This window comes from Cavia porcellus, unplaced genomic scaffold (genome assembly GCF_034190915.1).
Source record: "Cavia porcellus strain 051 isolate PalLab524CR breed Dunkin Hartley unplaced genomic scaffold, mCavPor4.1 scaffold_12, whole genome shotgun sequence".
NCBI classification, from domain to species: domain Eukaryota; kingdom Metazoa; phylum Chordata; class Mammalia; order Rodentia; family Caviidae; genus Cavia; species Cavia porcellus.
In genome coordinates, this window is record NW_026947495.1 from 56,897,771 (window position 1) to 56,916,512 (window position 18,742).

The 18,742-nt window shown below is 38.3% G+C and overlaps 1 protein-coding gene across 3 annotated transcripts in view; it reads left to right on the plus strand.

Annotated features, from left to right (window-relative positions):
* The window catches only part of Cers6 (ceramide synthase 6), a 267,795-nt gene that overhangs the window by 76,624 nt on the left and 172,429 nt on the right, over positions 1-18,742 (plus strand). For all 3 annotated transcript variants that reach the window (XM_063259221.1, XM_003478656.5, XM_003478655.5), the window contains exon 2: positions 10,130-10,235. In XM_063259221.1, the coding sequence (XP_063115291.1) occupies positions 10,130-10,235 (106 nt within the window). The remainder of the gene's footprint in view (positions 1-10,129; positions 10,236-18,742) is intronic.

Sequence of the window (18,742 nt, forward strand, 5' to 3'; positions counted from 1 at the left end):
CGTTTCTCGGCACATTGCCAGTCAGCTGAGGAAGGGCTAAGACAAAAGTTAGGGCTGGAGATGTGAGGATATTAAGAACAAGGAAAGACAAGGCATAATAGACGGGTTAACCACAAAAACGGATGCAGTCTACTTGTGTCACCAGTTGGTTGTGTCTTTTGGCTTTTATCTCGGAAGTGACTAGAGCAGGACTACCATCTCCCAATGATGTCTCTGAGGTCGCGGCTGGCTTATTCTGGATTGTCAGCTTACACAGTGCTGATGAGTTGGGAGTGCTCTTTTCAGCCTCAAGGGCTGACTTTACTCTGCTGTGGTAAATCTAGCAGACCGTTGGCCACTTTTACTGTAGTGGGGGTGGACAGGAAAACGGTGAATGGGCCTCTCCAGAGGGATTTGAGAGGCTGGAGACTTCATTTCTTTACCTACACAGCATCCCTTGGCTGAAGCGTGAGTGCCTGTGGTCAGACTCCGTATCCCACTGCTGGGATAAGGCTGAGAGGGTAAGGCTGAGCCTCATGTCTGCGTCTGTTGGGCCAGGTTTCATTCCCCGTTCATATAGTCTTAATAAGAGGAAGGGACTGCCCACAGAGAATTTCATAGGAGGAAAATCTCTCATTTGTTTAGTGGACCACACCTAATTTTTAGCAGGGTAATCATCAAGAGTTGGTCTTAGTATGAGCTTGGTTCATTTGTTCTGTCTTTTTTGAGCTCTGGGGATTGTATGCCATATATAGTTTCCAGGTAATCTTTAGTCTTTTGACTACCAGCTATAACGTCTGCTGGCCTGTTCTCTGGTCTTATTGTAATGAGGATTTTAGAGCAGGGAATGCCTTTCTTCAAAAGGAATTGGGCCATTCAGATGCCTTTTTTATGAGTGGGGAAGGCGTCTACCTAGTTTGAGAAGGAGCACACAAAGATGAACAAATACTTGTAGCCCCTGGCTTGGGGAAGCTCTGTGAAGTCCATAACCACATATTCAAATGGGTCTCCCCAGATATTCTGTACCCCAGGAGTGGCCTTGGGTCTTTGACATGAGGTATTGAGGGCATATGGCTCATGTTGTTCACACACTACTTGGGCTATGCTGGAGAGCCACGGCAAGCCGAAATGTTGACCTACGGTGTTCTAAAGAGGTTTCTGGCCCATAAGGGTGTCCTGGTGAAACATTTTGACAAAAACTGGAGCCCGGGCCTCAGGGATTACTATTTGACAGTCTTTAAATTTTTAACATCTGCCTGCGTGGTAGCTTTTATTTTTAGTCTTAAATCAGGTACTCTTATGTTATAATTAGTTGGAGTCCCATTTTACCAGTGGACTGAGGGTGACAGTGTGGCAGCCATAGCCATTGGTTCTGTGGTTTTCCCGGAAGCCTTATGCTTTGCTTCCCAGTCTGGTTTATTACTTCCCCAAGTGGCCATGGTGTCTCTTCTTTGATGCCTCAAACTATGTGTGACTATCATTTTTTAGGGGCCCACACAGTTCCTAAGAGTTTAAGGAGTTTTTTTTTTAAACATACTTTGTCTTTTTTTCTTGAATTTATTAGATCTTTTTTAAAATATGATGTCCCGTGTACATGGAGGATGGCAAATACACACTTAGAGTCTGTGTATGTAGTAACAAATGTTCTTAATACCAGTTGGAGGACTCAGGTTCGTGTCATGAGCTCTGCCTTTTGTGCTGAGATCCTCTTTGGCAGGGGTTTAGCATTAGTGACAGAATTCAGAGTCACCACTTGAGTAACTCTGCCAAGTCTTTTGTCTCTTAGAAAAAACTGCTAACATCAGTGATATACCTTGCATCAGGGTTCTTGTAGGGCTGGTCTCTTAAGTATAGCTGAAGAACACCTCATCTGTGACATCAGTACAGTCAAGATCTGGTTGGTCCAGACCAACAGGCAGTAGAGTTGCTGGGTTCAGGGTCCATACTATTTTTAGATGAATGTGTGGGTTCTCACATAACATATCCTAATATCTGACCATCTGGGCATTAGTTAGCCAGCACTGTTCTTTGCACTCTATTAATGTCAGTACTGAATGTGGAAGCCTTCTTAATCCCATAACTTACATTCTGCATGCACCTAAAACCAGTGTCACATGGATGCTACCACAGTCTGTTGCCAGCTAGAGCAGTAACCAGGCTTCCCTCTCTCTTGACTGTAGAGGTCAAGTACCTGAATTGCTCAGTACTCTGAATCTGATTCTGAGGAACAAATTCTCTCTGTTGCCACTATTCTGGAACATGGTGTTCTGTGGCTTTTTTCTCAAAGCAAAGTGTTTCACTTTTGTGGTTTTGAGGCTGCAAAGGGTGGAGTCCTGTTGCTTCTTGTGATGCTCTCAGGCCATTTTTTCTATTCTCCTGTTACTTCTCAGCAATCAGTATCTCCTTTATTCTATCTTTCCTCCATAGCTTTACTGAAGTCTCTTTTCTGGCCAAACTCACAATGTTTTAAATCTTTCTGCTGGGCTTTTTGCTTTTGATTCTCAATTTGAATCTGGACAAAAACCACCAACAATAGCTATGCCACCACCTCAACGTTAGATTGCTTTGAAATGTCTTCTGCCAGATTAATCCATAGCACTTAGTCTCAGGCAGAGTCTCTGAGCATGAGCACAATGCAGACAAACTTTTTGCCAAGTCATAGCACTCATTGTCTGGAGTCCAGCAGCAAAGCAGCTCTTCTATCCAGCAGAAACCTCCTGAGCCTGATCTTTACTGGTTTTCTGGTTGTCTGGGCTCTGGCCAGAATTTCTCATACTGAACAGCCTAAGGCATTTCAGCTCTGCTTTTTCAGGGGACATCTCTGAATCTTTGTAAGCTCTTCTCTCAAGCCATTCCTAAAGGTGCTTGAACCACATGGTCAAGTATAAGCAGAAGAGCAATGACCCTATTTGTCTAGTACCAAATTCTGTCTTGGTTACTTTTCTTTCATTGCTGAGACAAAATACCTGAACCCTAAAATTAAGGAAGGAAAGAAACTGCAATGAACAGAATCCTTGAATCTATGGAAACTCACATTCTAGCAGGAGGAGACTTGCGCTCACTGACCCTCATATATTTCTCTTGTGTTAACTCCCTTTGGTCCTGCCAAGCTGGCCCTCCTAATATGCCTCCACCATCTCATAGACTTTCTTCAGGCCTTGGTCCTAGGCTGCTTCTCCTTATAGAATGTTCTTACCATACTTCCTCTTCTATTTATATTTATTCCTCGCATATAGTCCATCAGGATTATGTTCACTTTTTCACCAAGGCCATCCTTGAACAATCTATTTCAAGTTTAACACCTCCTTCCTACCCCTGTCTTTCTTACGGGACTTTATTTTTTTTTCTCTATAACACTTTTCACTCTAGCATAAAGTGCATGGCACTTTATTATTTTTTAAATCTCCTCCTGCTAGAACATGAGTTCCCATAGATTCAGGGATTCTGTTCACTGCAGTGTCTCCAACACTTGGAGCACAATGTGTCATCCCTTAGTGAGTCATTAAGCTAGTGCTTGAGTGTCTTTACATTTGTGCCTTTTCTTGTTTGACAGATTTCTTTTGATGAATACCTAAATGTGGGATTACTGAGCAAAAGTGTATGACTATATCACAAACAGTTACGATGTGTTTTTAATTAGCTTATTTTTTTCTTATATTAGAGTGAGGAAAAAAATTAGTTTTCACTTACAGATTATGTTAGGAACAACTGGTTCTCAGTCCTGTTTGAGCTTTCAATAGCTAGTTTGAGCAGACATAGACTTCTGTGAACTTTAGTATATATTTCTGTAAAATGGGACTAATACTGACTTCAGCGTTGTTGGTTTTTAAAATAAGAATAGAACACTACTGAGCACTTGGCATATAGTAATTGTTTGTAGATATCAGTTTTCTTTCTTCATCCAGGCTTTCCACTAAATATTTATTCTCTTGAGACAGTGCTATCTTAGATGAGATTTTCTGGCACTCGCTGGAACATGTGTATGAAAGTGGCTTTAAATATGTACCTCCACATGGCTCTCAAAATCTAATCTGTACTGTTTTCGCTAGCTTTAAGTTTTCATACTTGCTGTGACAGTAGCCATGACACACTCAACACTGGGTGCATGTTGGTATCTCAGAAGGGCAGTGGTATGGCAATGGATGGATTCAATCTCCTCTCCCCACTTCTGTCTTGAGTTTTTACTTGTATATAGTTAGATTTCCTTCCAGCACAGTCTGGAGAGGGACATAGGTTGTTCCCCATAATTAGTAGTCTCATCTGTTATTAGTGGATTGGGATTAATTTTAAAGATCTTGCAAGTACATTCGTATTTTCCAATGCTGTATATTTTCCATTTCTGATGCTCCACTCCTTCCTGTGAGATCTTGCCTTTCAATTTAAAGAACACCATTCATATGGGGGTCTGGAGACCACAGATTTCCTTTGTTTTCATTTCATTTTCATTGGCTGAAGCATGATTTTGCTGAATATAGAATTTTGGACTGACTGTTTTGTTTTGTTCTTGTTTTTACTTTCAGTAAAGATGTTACTCTGTGCCACTGAGCTTTTTTAACGTCTGGTGAGAAGTGCACGCTTTTCAGATTCATTTTTTCCTGTATATAATATGCATTTTTTTCTAGTGACTTTCAATATTTGTTTCTTTCACATGTCTCGAATTTTCTTCTTTTTGGAGTTCTTGAATTCTTAGATTCAGAATGTTTGTGTCTTCTGCCAGAGTTAGGGAGTTTTGGACTGTTATTTCTTTTAATAAATTCCTTTTCTTCCCCAGGCTGTAACCTTTTTAGTCGGTACCTCTTATGTTAGACTTTAAAAAGTTGTTCCAGTGTATCCTCTAAGTGTGTTTGTTTGTGTTTTCCACTTTGTTGTCTTTTTCAGATTGTGTGTGGTTCAAATTCATTGAATTTTTCATCCCCCTGTATTTTCCTCACTTTTCATCACCACACTAGTTTGTATCCTGCCTTGACAAATGATAATTCCGTTAACAGGCAATTTACTTTGACTCAAATTGTAGTTCATAGCTCCTACAGCTAACAGTGGCTTTAGTCTTGGGTCACTTCTTTAACCTGCATTCAATTTATCTTGCACATTCATAGTTCAGAAGTTGGCTGGAATCATGCTTCGTTTATACAAGGAATTAGGGTTTGTTTCTGTGGCTTTTTCTCGCTGTGACTGTCTAGTGCCTCTCCAATTTCCCTAGGTTCATTACCCTGGTCCTTGCAACTAGAAAGAATGTTTTTCTGTCAGTTACACCTGCCGCTGTGACTGACTGAGCTCAGAATAGAGCTGCAAAACACATACATAAATGAGCAGGCAGAGTGTTCATTTTTTGCTGATTGCTTGTTCTAACTCTTGACTTCTTTCCAAAGTCCCTGAGGTTCTTTTCAGTCTCCAGAGTTCAAGATAATGTGTTTTGTTTTTGTTTTGGGGCATTAAAGGAGGAGGGTGTTACGTTGCACAGGTTATGCAGAGTTACAGGTAAAAAGTCTATGAAGAGCTCATTCCCAATACCATAAACACAATCCCCCTTCCAGTTATTTTTATTGAGATCTTTATTGAGATATGAGTAGATTCACATAGATGTAAATTAATACAGTGAAATCTCAAATACACTTTATTCAGTTACCCCTTTGTGCAAAACTGTAGTATAACAGCCAGGATACTGACATTGGTATGACTTACTGAGCATACTCCACTCCAGCATTACTTGCATTCGTGTGTGTGTGAGTGTGTGTGTGTGTGTGTGTGTGTGTGTGTGTGTGTGAGAGAGAGAGAGAGAGACAGACAGACAGACAGAAACAGTGAGAAAGAGACTCAGTTATGTACAGTTTTATCATATGGAGGCATTTATATCCAGCATCACAGTCTTAGAATTGTTTTTGAAAAGTGTAGGAAATGCTGAAGTTAGAAAGAACCAACAACTTCTGACCATGCTATCTACTGAAGATTTTTCCAGTACTAGGGCCTTCACACGGAGCTAAATGCCTATCACTTTTTTGTTTTAAATTTGGTAATAAGGTCTCCTTAGATGCTAAATTGCCCAGGCTGGGCTTGAACTTGTGATTTTTCAGCCCAGCCTCAGAACCTGAGTGCCAGAATTCCTGGAATGTATCTTCATGCCTGGCTAAGATTATTAAATATTTTCAGTTATTTAGAGTAAAGACCTATAGCCTGTAAGTGTCTTTAAAAATAATCTCTTTTTCTATATTATAACTTCTTTTTCTTCTTCTTCTCCTTTCTTTTTTTTTGGTACTGGGAATTTAGTATCTCAAAATTTAGTATCTCATGCTTGCCAGGCGGGTACTGCACCACTGGACTAAATCCTTGACCCAAGATTATAAACTTCTTCATTGCAAAGATGACTACATGTTTTGTGTATTAGTCCCACCAAAGCGCTTTCCAGTGCTTACTTTCATATGTTGTGCCAGAGATGTTTCGTGATCTTTAAAGTACAAATACATGTTGTTCAGTAGAGTTGAGATGTAGGAATGTCTGAAATATTTTCTCTGCTTTTTAACCAAGACCAGGATTTTTCAAAGCTTACATCCTTATTATATTTACTTTCAAATATAGTACATGAAAGTACTTTATAGGTGTTTGATCTTTCGAAGGTGGTATTGCTGCCTTTGATAAAAAAGTAATTAGGTGAGCAGTTCCTGGTACAGGTTAACCATCAAAGCTGAAAAGAAAATGCTCCTTTCAACTTTTGTATTTCTCTAGGTGTTCTAGCCCATCACTCATCTAGCTGTTTCTCTCCATCTCTACCCATATCTCTCCAACCACAGTGAAAGACAACTTTTGTGAATTTGTTTTGTTAGAGCCAGTATTTTTTTTAAAATTCAACTTTTTTGTAATGTACTATGACAGAAGGTGATGAAATTGACTAGTTGTAAAATGGGTTTTATTTGAAATCTAATATGTTCTCTGGAAAAAACAAAAAACAAAAAACCCCCAAAACACCCCAGTAGTGATTATTCACAAACTCTTTTGGGAACAAGTACGAATAAAATTTCTGTATTTTTATGTAACCAAGGAAGAGATAGTACATTTCTTTCCTTCTGTTATTGAGGATTTGGTATTAACTTTTTCTGCCTATCATATGCAATTTTCTAAATCTTAGAAGTTGAGTATTTGGTTCTGTATTCTGTTAGTGGGGTGCTGGCAGAGTCTGCTTTTTGAGAAGAGTGCAGACATCATAAGGACATGGGAATTATAGAAATGGCTTTGGGTATTAGAATGATCAATCTCTTACTCTGAGTGGATGTTGCACTCATGGTTTGGAAGGAAAATAATTTAATATGGGACACATAATTTACAAAATTACTTTAGAATAGTCACCCAAAGAGTCAAAGAAGAAAAATGTTGGAAATCTGCCTATATACTAAAGACCCCCCAAAATCCAGCCGAGGGCATGGAGCCACAGCAGCATCCTGCATGAGTCCAGTTGAAGACCTACAGCCTGTGGCAATGTCTCATGCAAGTCTGTTTCATGGATCTCCGTTAGGGAGCTCCAGAGGTCAGTGATGGAAGCCAGAATGTCTGTGCCAGCGAGATGAAGGATCTGTGCCAGCAGGCCGAGGGTTTCTTCCCTGGAGCCCGGAAGTGCCATTCCAAGCAAGGAACAGGGTTCCCTCGAAAAGTACCATAGTCATCCTCAGGGACAATGAGGTTGCAAGGTCCTGTGACAGTGAGAACATCTGAGTTCATGTCAGGAAGCCAGCATGACAAGCTTCTCCTGGAGACTGAACAGCACACTCCTTCCCCTCTGGAGCTAGCAAGCGGTAAAGACCTGAGCTCCTCCAGGTGAACTGCGGTCATTCTGTGACAGCAAAGTCCTGAGCTCCTCTGACAATGAAAACAGCAAAGTTCATATTAGACAAAAAGCTCAACAAGCTCCTCCAGGAGAACCAATGATAGCAGGATTAATAGAAGATATTCAGTGAGCCAACCCCACCACCTCTTCTCACCAGTTCTCCTTTTTGTTCAACTGGTTGTTAAATTTACCACCAGCTGTCAACTCGCCACAGCAGATGTAATATTCTGTGGAGTTAAAACACACAGCTCCACTTGGAGGAGATAGTAAACAATTTATCATTGTATTTTAGTTGATTTGTTAAGTTATTCCTCCATCAAGTATTCCTTGAACACCCACAGTGTTCCATACATGTGAATACACACTGACTTTTAGCAAAGAATTCAAATTAGATTGAGTCAAATTCCCTTAAACTCACCAGTCATTCATCTCATCACACATTTCCCCCTCAAATCCTCATAATTTCAGTCTCAGTCTGGCCAGTAAATGTGAATGAGGTGCTGATTATAGTGACCTTCCTGGGAAAGAAATGTGTCATTCTTTGCTTGGGTTTTCCAAGGGGAAATGTTCAGACTCTGGATTTAGAGTCTTCATTATTTAGAAAGAAGACCGCATTCTAGATTAGCAGGATGGAGGGAATAAAGAAGGCTAGGGAAAAATCAACCGGGAAGAGAAGAAAATCAAAACAAAACAAAACAAAAAAACAAACATTGAAAGAGTTGATTTTGACCATTACGCCAAATTAATTTGCGTAAATTAAATTAATTAATTTATCTTAGTTTTACTCTTTTGCTGTAGCTCATGTCTTTTTACACCCATGTTATACCTTATTATGAGGAGTCAAATAAACAGAAAGCAGGAGATTTCATGAAGGGATTGAATTCTAACTCTGCTTTAGACATCACCCATTAAATTCCATGTCATTGGCCACTATAGCTATAGCCTTTACGCCATGTTTAATGTACATTGTGAAGGCCCAAAACTGTTAGGAAAAGGGGAGACATAGGTAATATGTCTCAAAGTTTTTTTTTGACATTAAAACAAATCGAGAATGGAGGCGTTTTTGGAATATCCTAGTTTCCAAAACGTATACAGAAACTCGAGAAAGGTGATTATTCTTTCCTGCCAACTTTGTGTTAGATATCACAATACAGGTATTCTATTTTATTTTCTGATTCAGGCTTGCTCATGTAGTGTTCTTGTTTTCTTTTTTGAAGAAATTCCTTCACTTTTACTTGAAACAGAACCCAGTAGGATATTATGTGGCCCTATGTTAACTTTATTAGACCCATTTAAAAGAATCTTTCTTTGTCTGATTGTTCATTGATCTCATTAGCTTATATTAGGAAAGCTTCATCTAAGATATACTCATGATCTGTTTTGTACATTTATCAATTGTTGTCTTCGGCAATATTGACTTAATCTTGGCTAATACTTTTATATGGTATTTAATTACTTTGAATTAATAGAAGATATTCAGTGCCACTACTGAAAATGAATTATTTACCAAAGCTTATTTTGTGAACATTTAGTCTAAAACCACCCTTGAAGCGATGAAAGCGTTTTCCTTTTTAGAGTTGTTAGAGATGTTGCCATCTATCTCGGGCGCACACACTTTGCCTGTTCTCTGTGCCTCATTCACACATTAAACACAGTTGGAAAGGAGCCTCAACCTTCCCATGCTTCTTGATATAGGCAGTTGCTTACAATAAAAACCGTTCTGCTGATACTTGCCAACACTTGACACTTTCAACTTGTCTGGGTCCCCATGCCATTTGACATCTGTCATTATTCCTTTTGAGAAAGAATCAAATGGCCATGGAGCAGAGAACTTTAAGAAGCCACAAGGACTCAGTACAACACTTTTCCATCATAGGTGCATAACGGCCAGGTTTATGACTAGGGTGATCAAAAGTATTCTCTTTGCATGTGTAACCCTTATGAATACTTATATAATAAAAAACCAATATGACTGCTGATAGTGCATTAGAAAGAAGAGTATACCATTTAAAAATCATTATTTAACTTACGTATCTCATTTATACAGTTAAGCTTTTTTCTGGTAAGTTTTTCATCTATTGAGTTTCATTACAATCTGATGATTAAGGGATTTAAATATTTTAAAGGATTTATTTTTTTAATGTAATTGCTGGGGAACTAGAGGAGAAAAACAATTAAGGCTGCTTTCTAGTGACCATCATATGACTGCTGACATTGTACAACCATAAAATCCTGCCAGCGTTTTATTGGACTAATTGAGTAATGTGTAACTGGCGGTATTAAGAACAGATATAGAAAAAATAATCTCTCTTTCTCTCTCTCTCTCTTTCTCTCTAGATTTATAGCCAAACCATGTGCTATAGCCCTCAACATTCAGGCCAGTGGGCCACAAATTGCCCAGCCAAATGCCATTCTGGAAAAGGTCTTCACTGCCATTACAAAGGTAAGACAGTCTTTTCCTGGGGTAGGAACTGTCTACATCACACAGCCCAACTCGCAGTCATTTAGTTCTTTTATCCTGAGTTTGGAGAACCAGTTTTTGCCCCTCCTCATGCCAGAAAGTGAGTTGAAAATGCAAGTATTGTGCTTACACTTAAGCAGTGGATGCTGAGTGAAGATGGGTGTACTTCAGGCCTGCCGGTTTACTCGTGAACTGATTTTAGAAAGTTGGCTGTGAGAAAGTCATGATTAGATGGTGGTTAGTCTAATCCAGTGCCATTTTAGTTTCAGATGATGTGAGGTGGCACAGAGCAGGCCCAGATAGGGCTTTGGGAGGTGACTATGAAGAATGAAGGAATACGATTTACATAGGGGTAGAAAAGAAGGGACCTGTTAGCTTATAGTGCTGTCCATACACAAATGTGATAATCATGCCAATGTGGAGACAAATGGAAAGTTGATTGAAAAAGAAAAGAATTGACTGTGTGGAATGAAGAACTTAGGCCAAGGGAGTTAAAAGTGAAGAGAGCTTCACCGTGTTGAGCAACAGAGATCCTGAGCATGGTGGGAGCCAGCCTGAGTGGGAGGTGGGGTGGGAGGAAGGGCCGCCTGCTTGGTCTCACCTCGCACCAAGCAGGTGTTCCCGCAGGAGCAGAAGGAGCGGGCAAGAAGTAAGAAACCCTGGATTCAAGGCCATGCGAAATCGGAGAGTCCCCGGCTCTCATGCCGATCTAACCTTACTCCTGCTGCACAGGAGAGAGCGGAAGTTAGGATTCTATGACAAGTGTTGTGTGTTCCTGTATTTACTGTTTCTTTTTCCCTTTTATTTTTCTGGAAGCGTCACTTTGGCTTCTCAGATGTGATTTGTCAGTGCTAAGCAGATTCTTTTTAGATGTTTGTGATGCTAGCCATTAGTACTATTACAACTATTAATTCAGTTATCCGAACACACTATTTTATTGTCTGTTTTTGCCAGAATTCCTTAAGGTTGTCCTTCCTTTTACAAAAAATAGATTTTTCCCCCCTGAAAAGTAAAAGGAAGCACAAGTTATATTTTGTGTATCTCTGCAAGGAAGAAAAGAAGAATGAATTGAATTTTAGGAAAAGCTCTTTTTTTTTTTGACATTTTGTGGAATGACCAGGATCTAAACCAAAGGGCCACATATCCTGTGGTATTTTAAGAAAGAAATTATTTACGAATAAACCTCACATTTTCATTAATGTATCTATTTACTATAGTGAAACATTTTTCTCTCTTCTTAAAACAAAGCAGACATATAGGGAATTTTCAGAGGTTTTCTGTTTGTTGTTTATTTTCTGTTTTTCTGTTTGTGGTTTATTTATTTATTTTTTCTTTGTGTTCCTGAGTTGAACCCAGGGTCTTGTGTATGTGAGGCATGTACTCTACCAGATTCATTTTTTTTAATGAGACGACAATATATTTTTATGTTCTTTGTGAATGGATTAAGCACACATTATTCTAAGTGACTAATAAATTGAGTTTTATGTCTCCCTTTAAAATCCTAAAGTGGACATTATATTTCCTTACTTTATATTTATCACAGTTTCTGGGGAAATTTCCCCTACGAAGGTAATAAAAAGGTTTGCAGCCAGAATAACTGCTCTGGAGATTATTTGCTTCTAGCTAATTTTAATGATCAGAGTCTCTTAGTTTCCAAGGTGATTCCTTTGGAAATTTTTACACGATTAAAACAGAAACCTCATGTTTTAAATATAAATGCAGCATAAATGAGAGCTGTTTTGCCTTGTATTCTTTGTAGTTCTCCAGTCTTCTTGGTGATGTGCAACGTGACAGGTTGGTTGCATGGAATAGAAAGAGCAGGATTTGGAGAGCTCAGAAAAGTCTGTGGGCATCTGGGTGATAATCCAGTGTCCAGGCCCTGGCTGCAGGTCCAAGTGACCTTTTGAGGAAAAGCAGAGTTATCTTCCTCCAACTGTGTAGAGATCTACCCTCAAAAATGTTTAAATATAATATGCAGGAAGGGCTACATAGTTTGTGGGGCCCAGTGCAGAGTTCAAATGTGTTATGACTTCTTGTTCAAACAGCACAAAAAGTTTTTGCCTCCTTTCCCCAATCTCATCCAGCCTGTTGAGGTGTTTTGTTTTTTTTCTGTATAGTTGTCATGCAGTTACTCACAGGGCAAGGCAGGCCCTCACAGGTGCTGGGCTTTTCTTTTCTCCAGCTACTGGAGGGCAGAGAAGTCCACACAGCCTCTCCCCTGTCCACAGGCCCACTGCCCTGACCTATAGTGCACAAGTGACCTTGAAGGTCTTTGTGCCTGCTGAGACCATGTCAAGGGTAGGCAAGAGGTGCACTCTAATGAGTCGCCTCCCAAACACTGCGACATGGCTATGAAGAGTTTCAGGATGGCAGTGAAGGCTTTAAACCTTCAGTTAGTTTTTTCTGTGTGTGCTGGGAATCAAACTCATGACCTTGCACTTGCCAGGCAGGCTCCGTCCTTTCTGAATGTGGGGATCTGTCCTGTGCGATTGCAGCAGACACCTACTTTGACTCTGAAGCTCTAACCTGTGACATTAGGTAATGAACTTGAGACCTTTATATTCTCTAGCAGAGGCTCTCTTTTTCCCTCCCTTCCTCTTCCCCTCTCCCTCCTCTCTGTCCCTCTTCCTCTCACTCTCTTTTATGTTGGGAATTGAACCCAGGACCATAGTACTCAAAACGTGCACTCTCCACTGAACTACACCCCCAGTCCTGTGTTCTTCTCAGGCATCACCTGCTTGTCTGGAGTCTGTTGCTCTTCTGCCTCTAAATCTGAAATCTTCTCCTTCTCGGTGTTGTGGTTTTGAGAAAGTTTCTTAGCCTCTCTAGGCTGCAGATATCCTATTAGTAAAAGTCTCTGAATAACTTCTTCAAAGGTTTTCATGGGGACTAAATAAAATAGTGCTTAAAAGTCATTTGGTAGATGATTTTCCGTTTGGGCCAGTGGTTTCACCCTGCAATTTGCAATAGTGTTGCCTGAGGAGTAAAAGTGCAGGTTGCTATATCATATTTCTAAAGATTATGGTTCTGTAGTCTTGGGATGAAACTAAAGGATCCACAACTGTAGCTTGTCAGACCCATTCAAATGAACAAAATGACTATTTCTCTTTAGTAAATATTTTTTAGTGCATGTCTTTTAACTGGTTGTATTCAGAATTATTGTGATATATATATATATATATATATATATATATATATATTTGGGGATTCTCTCCCCATATTGTTTGCATATATCTGTGATATCAACCACCTCACTTTTCTAATCAAATTGTTTCTAAAGCTATGGTGATAAGAATGTATGTCAACTTTCACCAGGGGTGGTCACACAAGCCTGTAATCCCAGAAGTTGAGAGGCTGTGGCAAGAGGATCACTGCAAGTTTGAGGCCAGCCTGGTCTATATAATGAGTTCAAGACTAGTCTGAACTAGATATTGAGACCCTGTCTCGCAAAACAGCAACAGCAACAAAAGTTAGCTCTAAATCAAGATTAATCATATCATAATTTACTTTTGATACATTAGACTGTATTTAAAAATTGTGGGCAGATTCCCCTTGTTTTTTCTTCATTCTCCTTTTTGTAGGAGTTACCAAATCATTAATTTTGGCTGACAAAGGGATCTTTGGGAAGGCCTATGAGTTTTGAATATACTTACATTAAAAAAGGAAGAAGTTGAGGGTTGGTAACAGAAGTGTTTGCATCGTATAATCCCACAATGTAGAAATGATGCAACGAACTAAGGAAAAAGGGAAAGAAAGTGGGCAGTAGAATAAATTCACTGAAGAATGAGAGTCAGGCAGCTTATCAGTGAAGCTAGCAAATCAAATAGATATCCAAGCTTATCTGATAATATACGAGTAAACTCTAAGAAAGATAATATTATCGACTAGTATTGGGTGGTGAACGAGAGGGAAGGGAAGAGGAAATGGTGCTATTTTTAAATGCTGCTCCTGTGGAACTCTCAAAGATAGAAAACATAGATGAATAGTATTATAATTATATGGATAAACACCTAAATAGAAATTGTAAATAAAAGAAAAAAATAAAACAGACCATAAAGTATTTTTAAAGATCATCAAAACAGAAAGCAGAACATAAAGTAGCAAAATGTAAAAAAAAAATCCTAATTGGTCATATTGATACATAATCAACATCTATTAAAGTAGTTCAGGGTTGAGTTACTTTTTGGAGTTGAAAAATGCTCTGATCTCTAACTTTATACGTCAGAATTCTGTCTTCCTGTACCAAAGAATGTGCTTTTCTTTGGAGGATCTCTACAAAGGTAAAGCTGGATCAGCATAGTGGTTCTTAATCCAGTATGCCTGGTATCCTTACATAAAAGGAACACTTGGTCACAGACACAGACATGTGGGCGATGATGGGGAGAGGTAGAAGGAAAAGAAGTGACAGTTAAGCTTACTTGTCAACGTGATTGGTTTGGGAGCTGCCTAGTAGGTCAGTAAAGCACATTTCAGGCTGGGTCTGGACAAGTCATGGAGTGGGATTTAGATACTGTCTCAGTCACTGTCTCATCTCTGGAACACAATACCTGACATCCACAACTTACAAGCAGGAGGGGTTATTTTGACTTAAGGTTACAGTCAGTGATCATTTTTTCCCAGTGCACAGTAGCTTGGAAGAAGGATGTGGGGAGAAAAAGCTGCTCGCATCATGGTGGCCAGAAGCAGGGAGAAAAATGAAAAGATAGGAAGGGAGATGTATTGTCAGGGTCAACCCCTTCTCCCCACAACATGCCCAGCAACCTGCCTCTTCCCTCCAGACCCTACCTCCTAACAGCAAATCAGCCATAACCCCCATGATTCAGTCACCTTCCAAAAGCCCAGCCTATACACGCTGAGGCATTTGGGGTATATTCCAGATCCAAACCGTGATGTACACTGTATGTATTTCCTGCCTCTTCCTCCCTGGCATGGTTTTTCTGCTCTGCTTCTGAGTAGCCAAGGGCTAAGTGACTTTGTTATGCCACACCATTGCACCATAATGTTTCTGCCTCAAAGCCAGCAGACCATGGACTGAATCCACTCAAACCTTGAACCAAATAAACTTTTCTTCCTTTATATTGCTGGTGTAGATATTTTGTCCAACAGTGGGAAAGCTAACCAATACCCAAGAGACACCTTGATGTGGGACTTCTAGCCAGTTTGTGATACTCCACTTTGGTATGGCAGCACTAGCCAACTAATACAGTCATATGAAAAATAAATAAGGGATACAGTAAGACAAAATAATTAAAAAGTCTGAAAATAAGAACAAAGTGAAGAGAGTCATGCAAATGTAATTAACAAAGAAACTGAGGTTTGTACAAGTATTAAAGAATTGGGTCTTACTGCCGTAATTTATAATGGCATAACTTATAATGAAAATTAAAAGGCTATAAGTATACATATATTAAATATGAATGTGTCTTATATTCATAAAAAATAATTAAAAAAGAAACACAAGAAATTTCAATTTATCTCTAGGTCATGACAGAGTCAATAAAAAATAGAATATAGAAAGTCTTGGAAGCATAATTAATGAGGAAGATGCAAGGGATGAATTTAGAACCATGCAGTATAGAGACCACCTACCAAATACTTACAAGATTGACTGTATTACAGCATAAATCTATAATAAATTTTAAATATTAGGCATAATTTAATAATACAAAAAACTAGAAAGTAGAAAAAAAGAAAAAGAAAGAAATGGAAAAACAACTCAGAAAGCCTTTTGTTGCTGGAAATTTCTGAATGTTCTCTCAACTATTTCTTAGGAATTTAGAAGATTGCATAAAACCATAATAATAAAAGCACTGCTTGTATGTGCCATGACGAAACAGTGGTCCATTACTCATACTATATAAACTAAAGAACCAGGTAAACATTATGAAAAGAAACCCAAAATGAAATAAATAGAAACAAGCAGAAAGAAAAAATTAATAAAGATAAAAGCCCACACTAAAGAGTTAGCACAACTATAGAATTTTAAAATTTTGATTTAAAAGTACAATACTTTTTTAAACAGAAAATCAGTTGAGTCCAGACAAAGCAAATAACAGCAACCAAAAAAAAAAAAAAAAAAAAAAAAAGCAGTTAGCAATGTAATAATTGATAACTATAGAAACAGGAAAATTAGGAATATATTTCTATCAGCTTGACTAACAAGTGTGAAAAAGAAGTAAAAATGGAAATTGTGATGCTGTTTGCACCTAGTTGTGGGGAACGGAAAGACACTGGCAAGAATCTTCCCCTCTTCCTGCTTCTGTTCTCCAAGCAGTTAGCAGCTTCACAGATCGGCTGATCTGCTAAGTCAGACATAAAGTTTATTTATTTATTTTTAAACATTTCAAAATATTTATTAGTTCATGCTTGCATTAATGCTTCTGTTCATCATGGGAAGTTGGTACATGCACATACCCATCCTAATAGTTCTCTTTATTGCAAAATGAGATTAGGAAAATACAACATTCTGTGTGTTTACAAATCATATTAAAAGGGCTAACCTGAAAAACTTAGGCAGGCTGTGATGTGCTCATAAAAGAACAGTTTTTTGTGTTTTAACCTTTCACACATTTACTGAAACCAGTGTGGTGGCTCCTATCTGTAATCTCAGCACTCAGAAGAGCCTTAAGCAGGAGGACTGCAATTCAAACCCTGCGTGGGCAGCTTAGCAACTCAAGGGGATTTAAAGTAAAGCTGGAAATGTCGCCCAGTGTGAAGGTCCTGGGTTCAGTCCTCAGCACTACAAAAAAGCAAAACCAAAAATGAAAAAGTATTTGTTGAGAATATAGTTACTTTTTTCATTGCTCAGATGATTAGCATTTCTAAGACACTTGAATGCCTAGATTCCTTCCTAATGGTATTGGAAGTTATATTTGCTCTTTCCTTTTAAATTGTGTATATTTAAGATTTGCAGTATGATGTTTCCATATACATAGTGGAATAGTTATGATAGCCAAACAATAACATATGGGTCTCACTAATGAATTTTAATATACTCTTAAAAACAGATAATTCATTTATACTGTATGAAAGCACAGAAGAATTTAAAAGCCATTCCATTTCACCTTTATTGTAGCAGGTAAGCTCCCGTATCAAACCTTGACCAAGACATCATCCTCCCAAATACTTGAGACTAATCATACTTACTAGTATTGTGAAAAATCTTTTTTCCCAATTTTTTTTATTTAAGGAAAAAGGAAAATTAAAAAAATAAAATACAAAATAACTAGAATAATACAGAATTTTAAAAAATTAACATCATAAAATCGCTAGTTGATATGTTACATATTGTCATCTTAAAAATAGTTGTTAAAATTACAAAATCAAAACATAAAAAGTGGCTAGACATTCAAACATTGACAGTGCAAACCCTTCTGTTCAATGATCTAATGGAAATTTAGTAATATGGTCATCTATCTTACACACCTTTATATCCTTTAGAGCACTTTCCTTCCCTTTCACTTTTACAATATCTATTATACTTTTTTTATTCCATTATTCTGTCAGTTTTGTTATTTTTACACTAGAGAGACAATGTGATATTTACTAATGTGACTTATTTCACTAATGAAGATATTCTCAGATTGCCTCCATGTACCTATAAAGGCCTCAATATCAACATTTCTAATAGCTGAGTAATACTCCATTGTATAAAAATACCAATCTTTTTCATTCACTCTGAGGTTGATGGGCATCTTGGTTGTTTCCAAGATTTAGCTATTACAAATTGTGCTGCTATGAACATGGGTGCATATATATCACTGTGACATGACCTTTTCAATTTTTCTGGGAAAATACCCAGGAGGGGAATAGCTGGATTGAATGGAACTTCCAATCCTAGTTTTTTCAGGATTCTCCATACTGATTTGCACAGAGGTTGCACCAGTCTGCACTCCCATCAACAGTGAAGAAGTGTTCCTTTTTCCCCGCATCCTCACCAACATTTGTTATCAGTTGATTTTTTGATGGTGCCCATTCTTTCCAGGGTGAGATGAAATCTCAATGCTGTTTTAATTTGCATTTCTCGAATGACCAGTGATGGTGACCATTTCTTCATGTATTTACTTGCCATTTGTATATCTTCATCTGAGAAATGTGTTCATCTCAGATGCCCATTTTTGGAGAGGGTCTTTGAAGATGGGGGGCTTAATGTTTTTTAGTTCTTTATATGTTCTGGATAGGTCCTTTGTCTAAGGGATTGTTGGCTAAAATGCTTTCCTATTCTGTGGGTTTTCTTTTGTGAAAAATTTAAATTAAATATGAGCAGACAGAGTCTAGTTTTTCAAAGAGGAAAGACAATGGTAACACATGAAGAGAATTACCCATACTAAATAGAATTTATTCTAGGAATGCAGGGTCTTTTGTATTTAATATTAAAAATACATCAAATTCATATTACTAGATCTAAAGAGAAGAAAATGTATGATACTGTGTGAGTGTTGAACCCTACGTCTTTTTAATTGAAATAAAATGATCAAACTAGGGCTAGG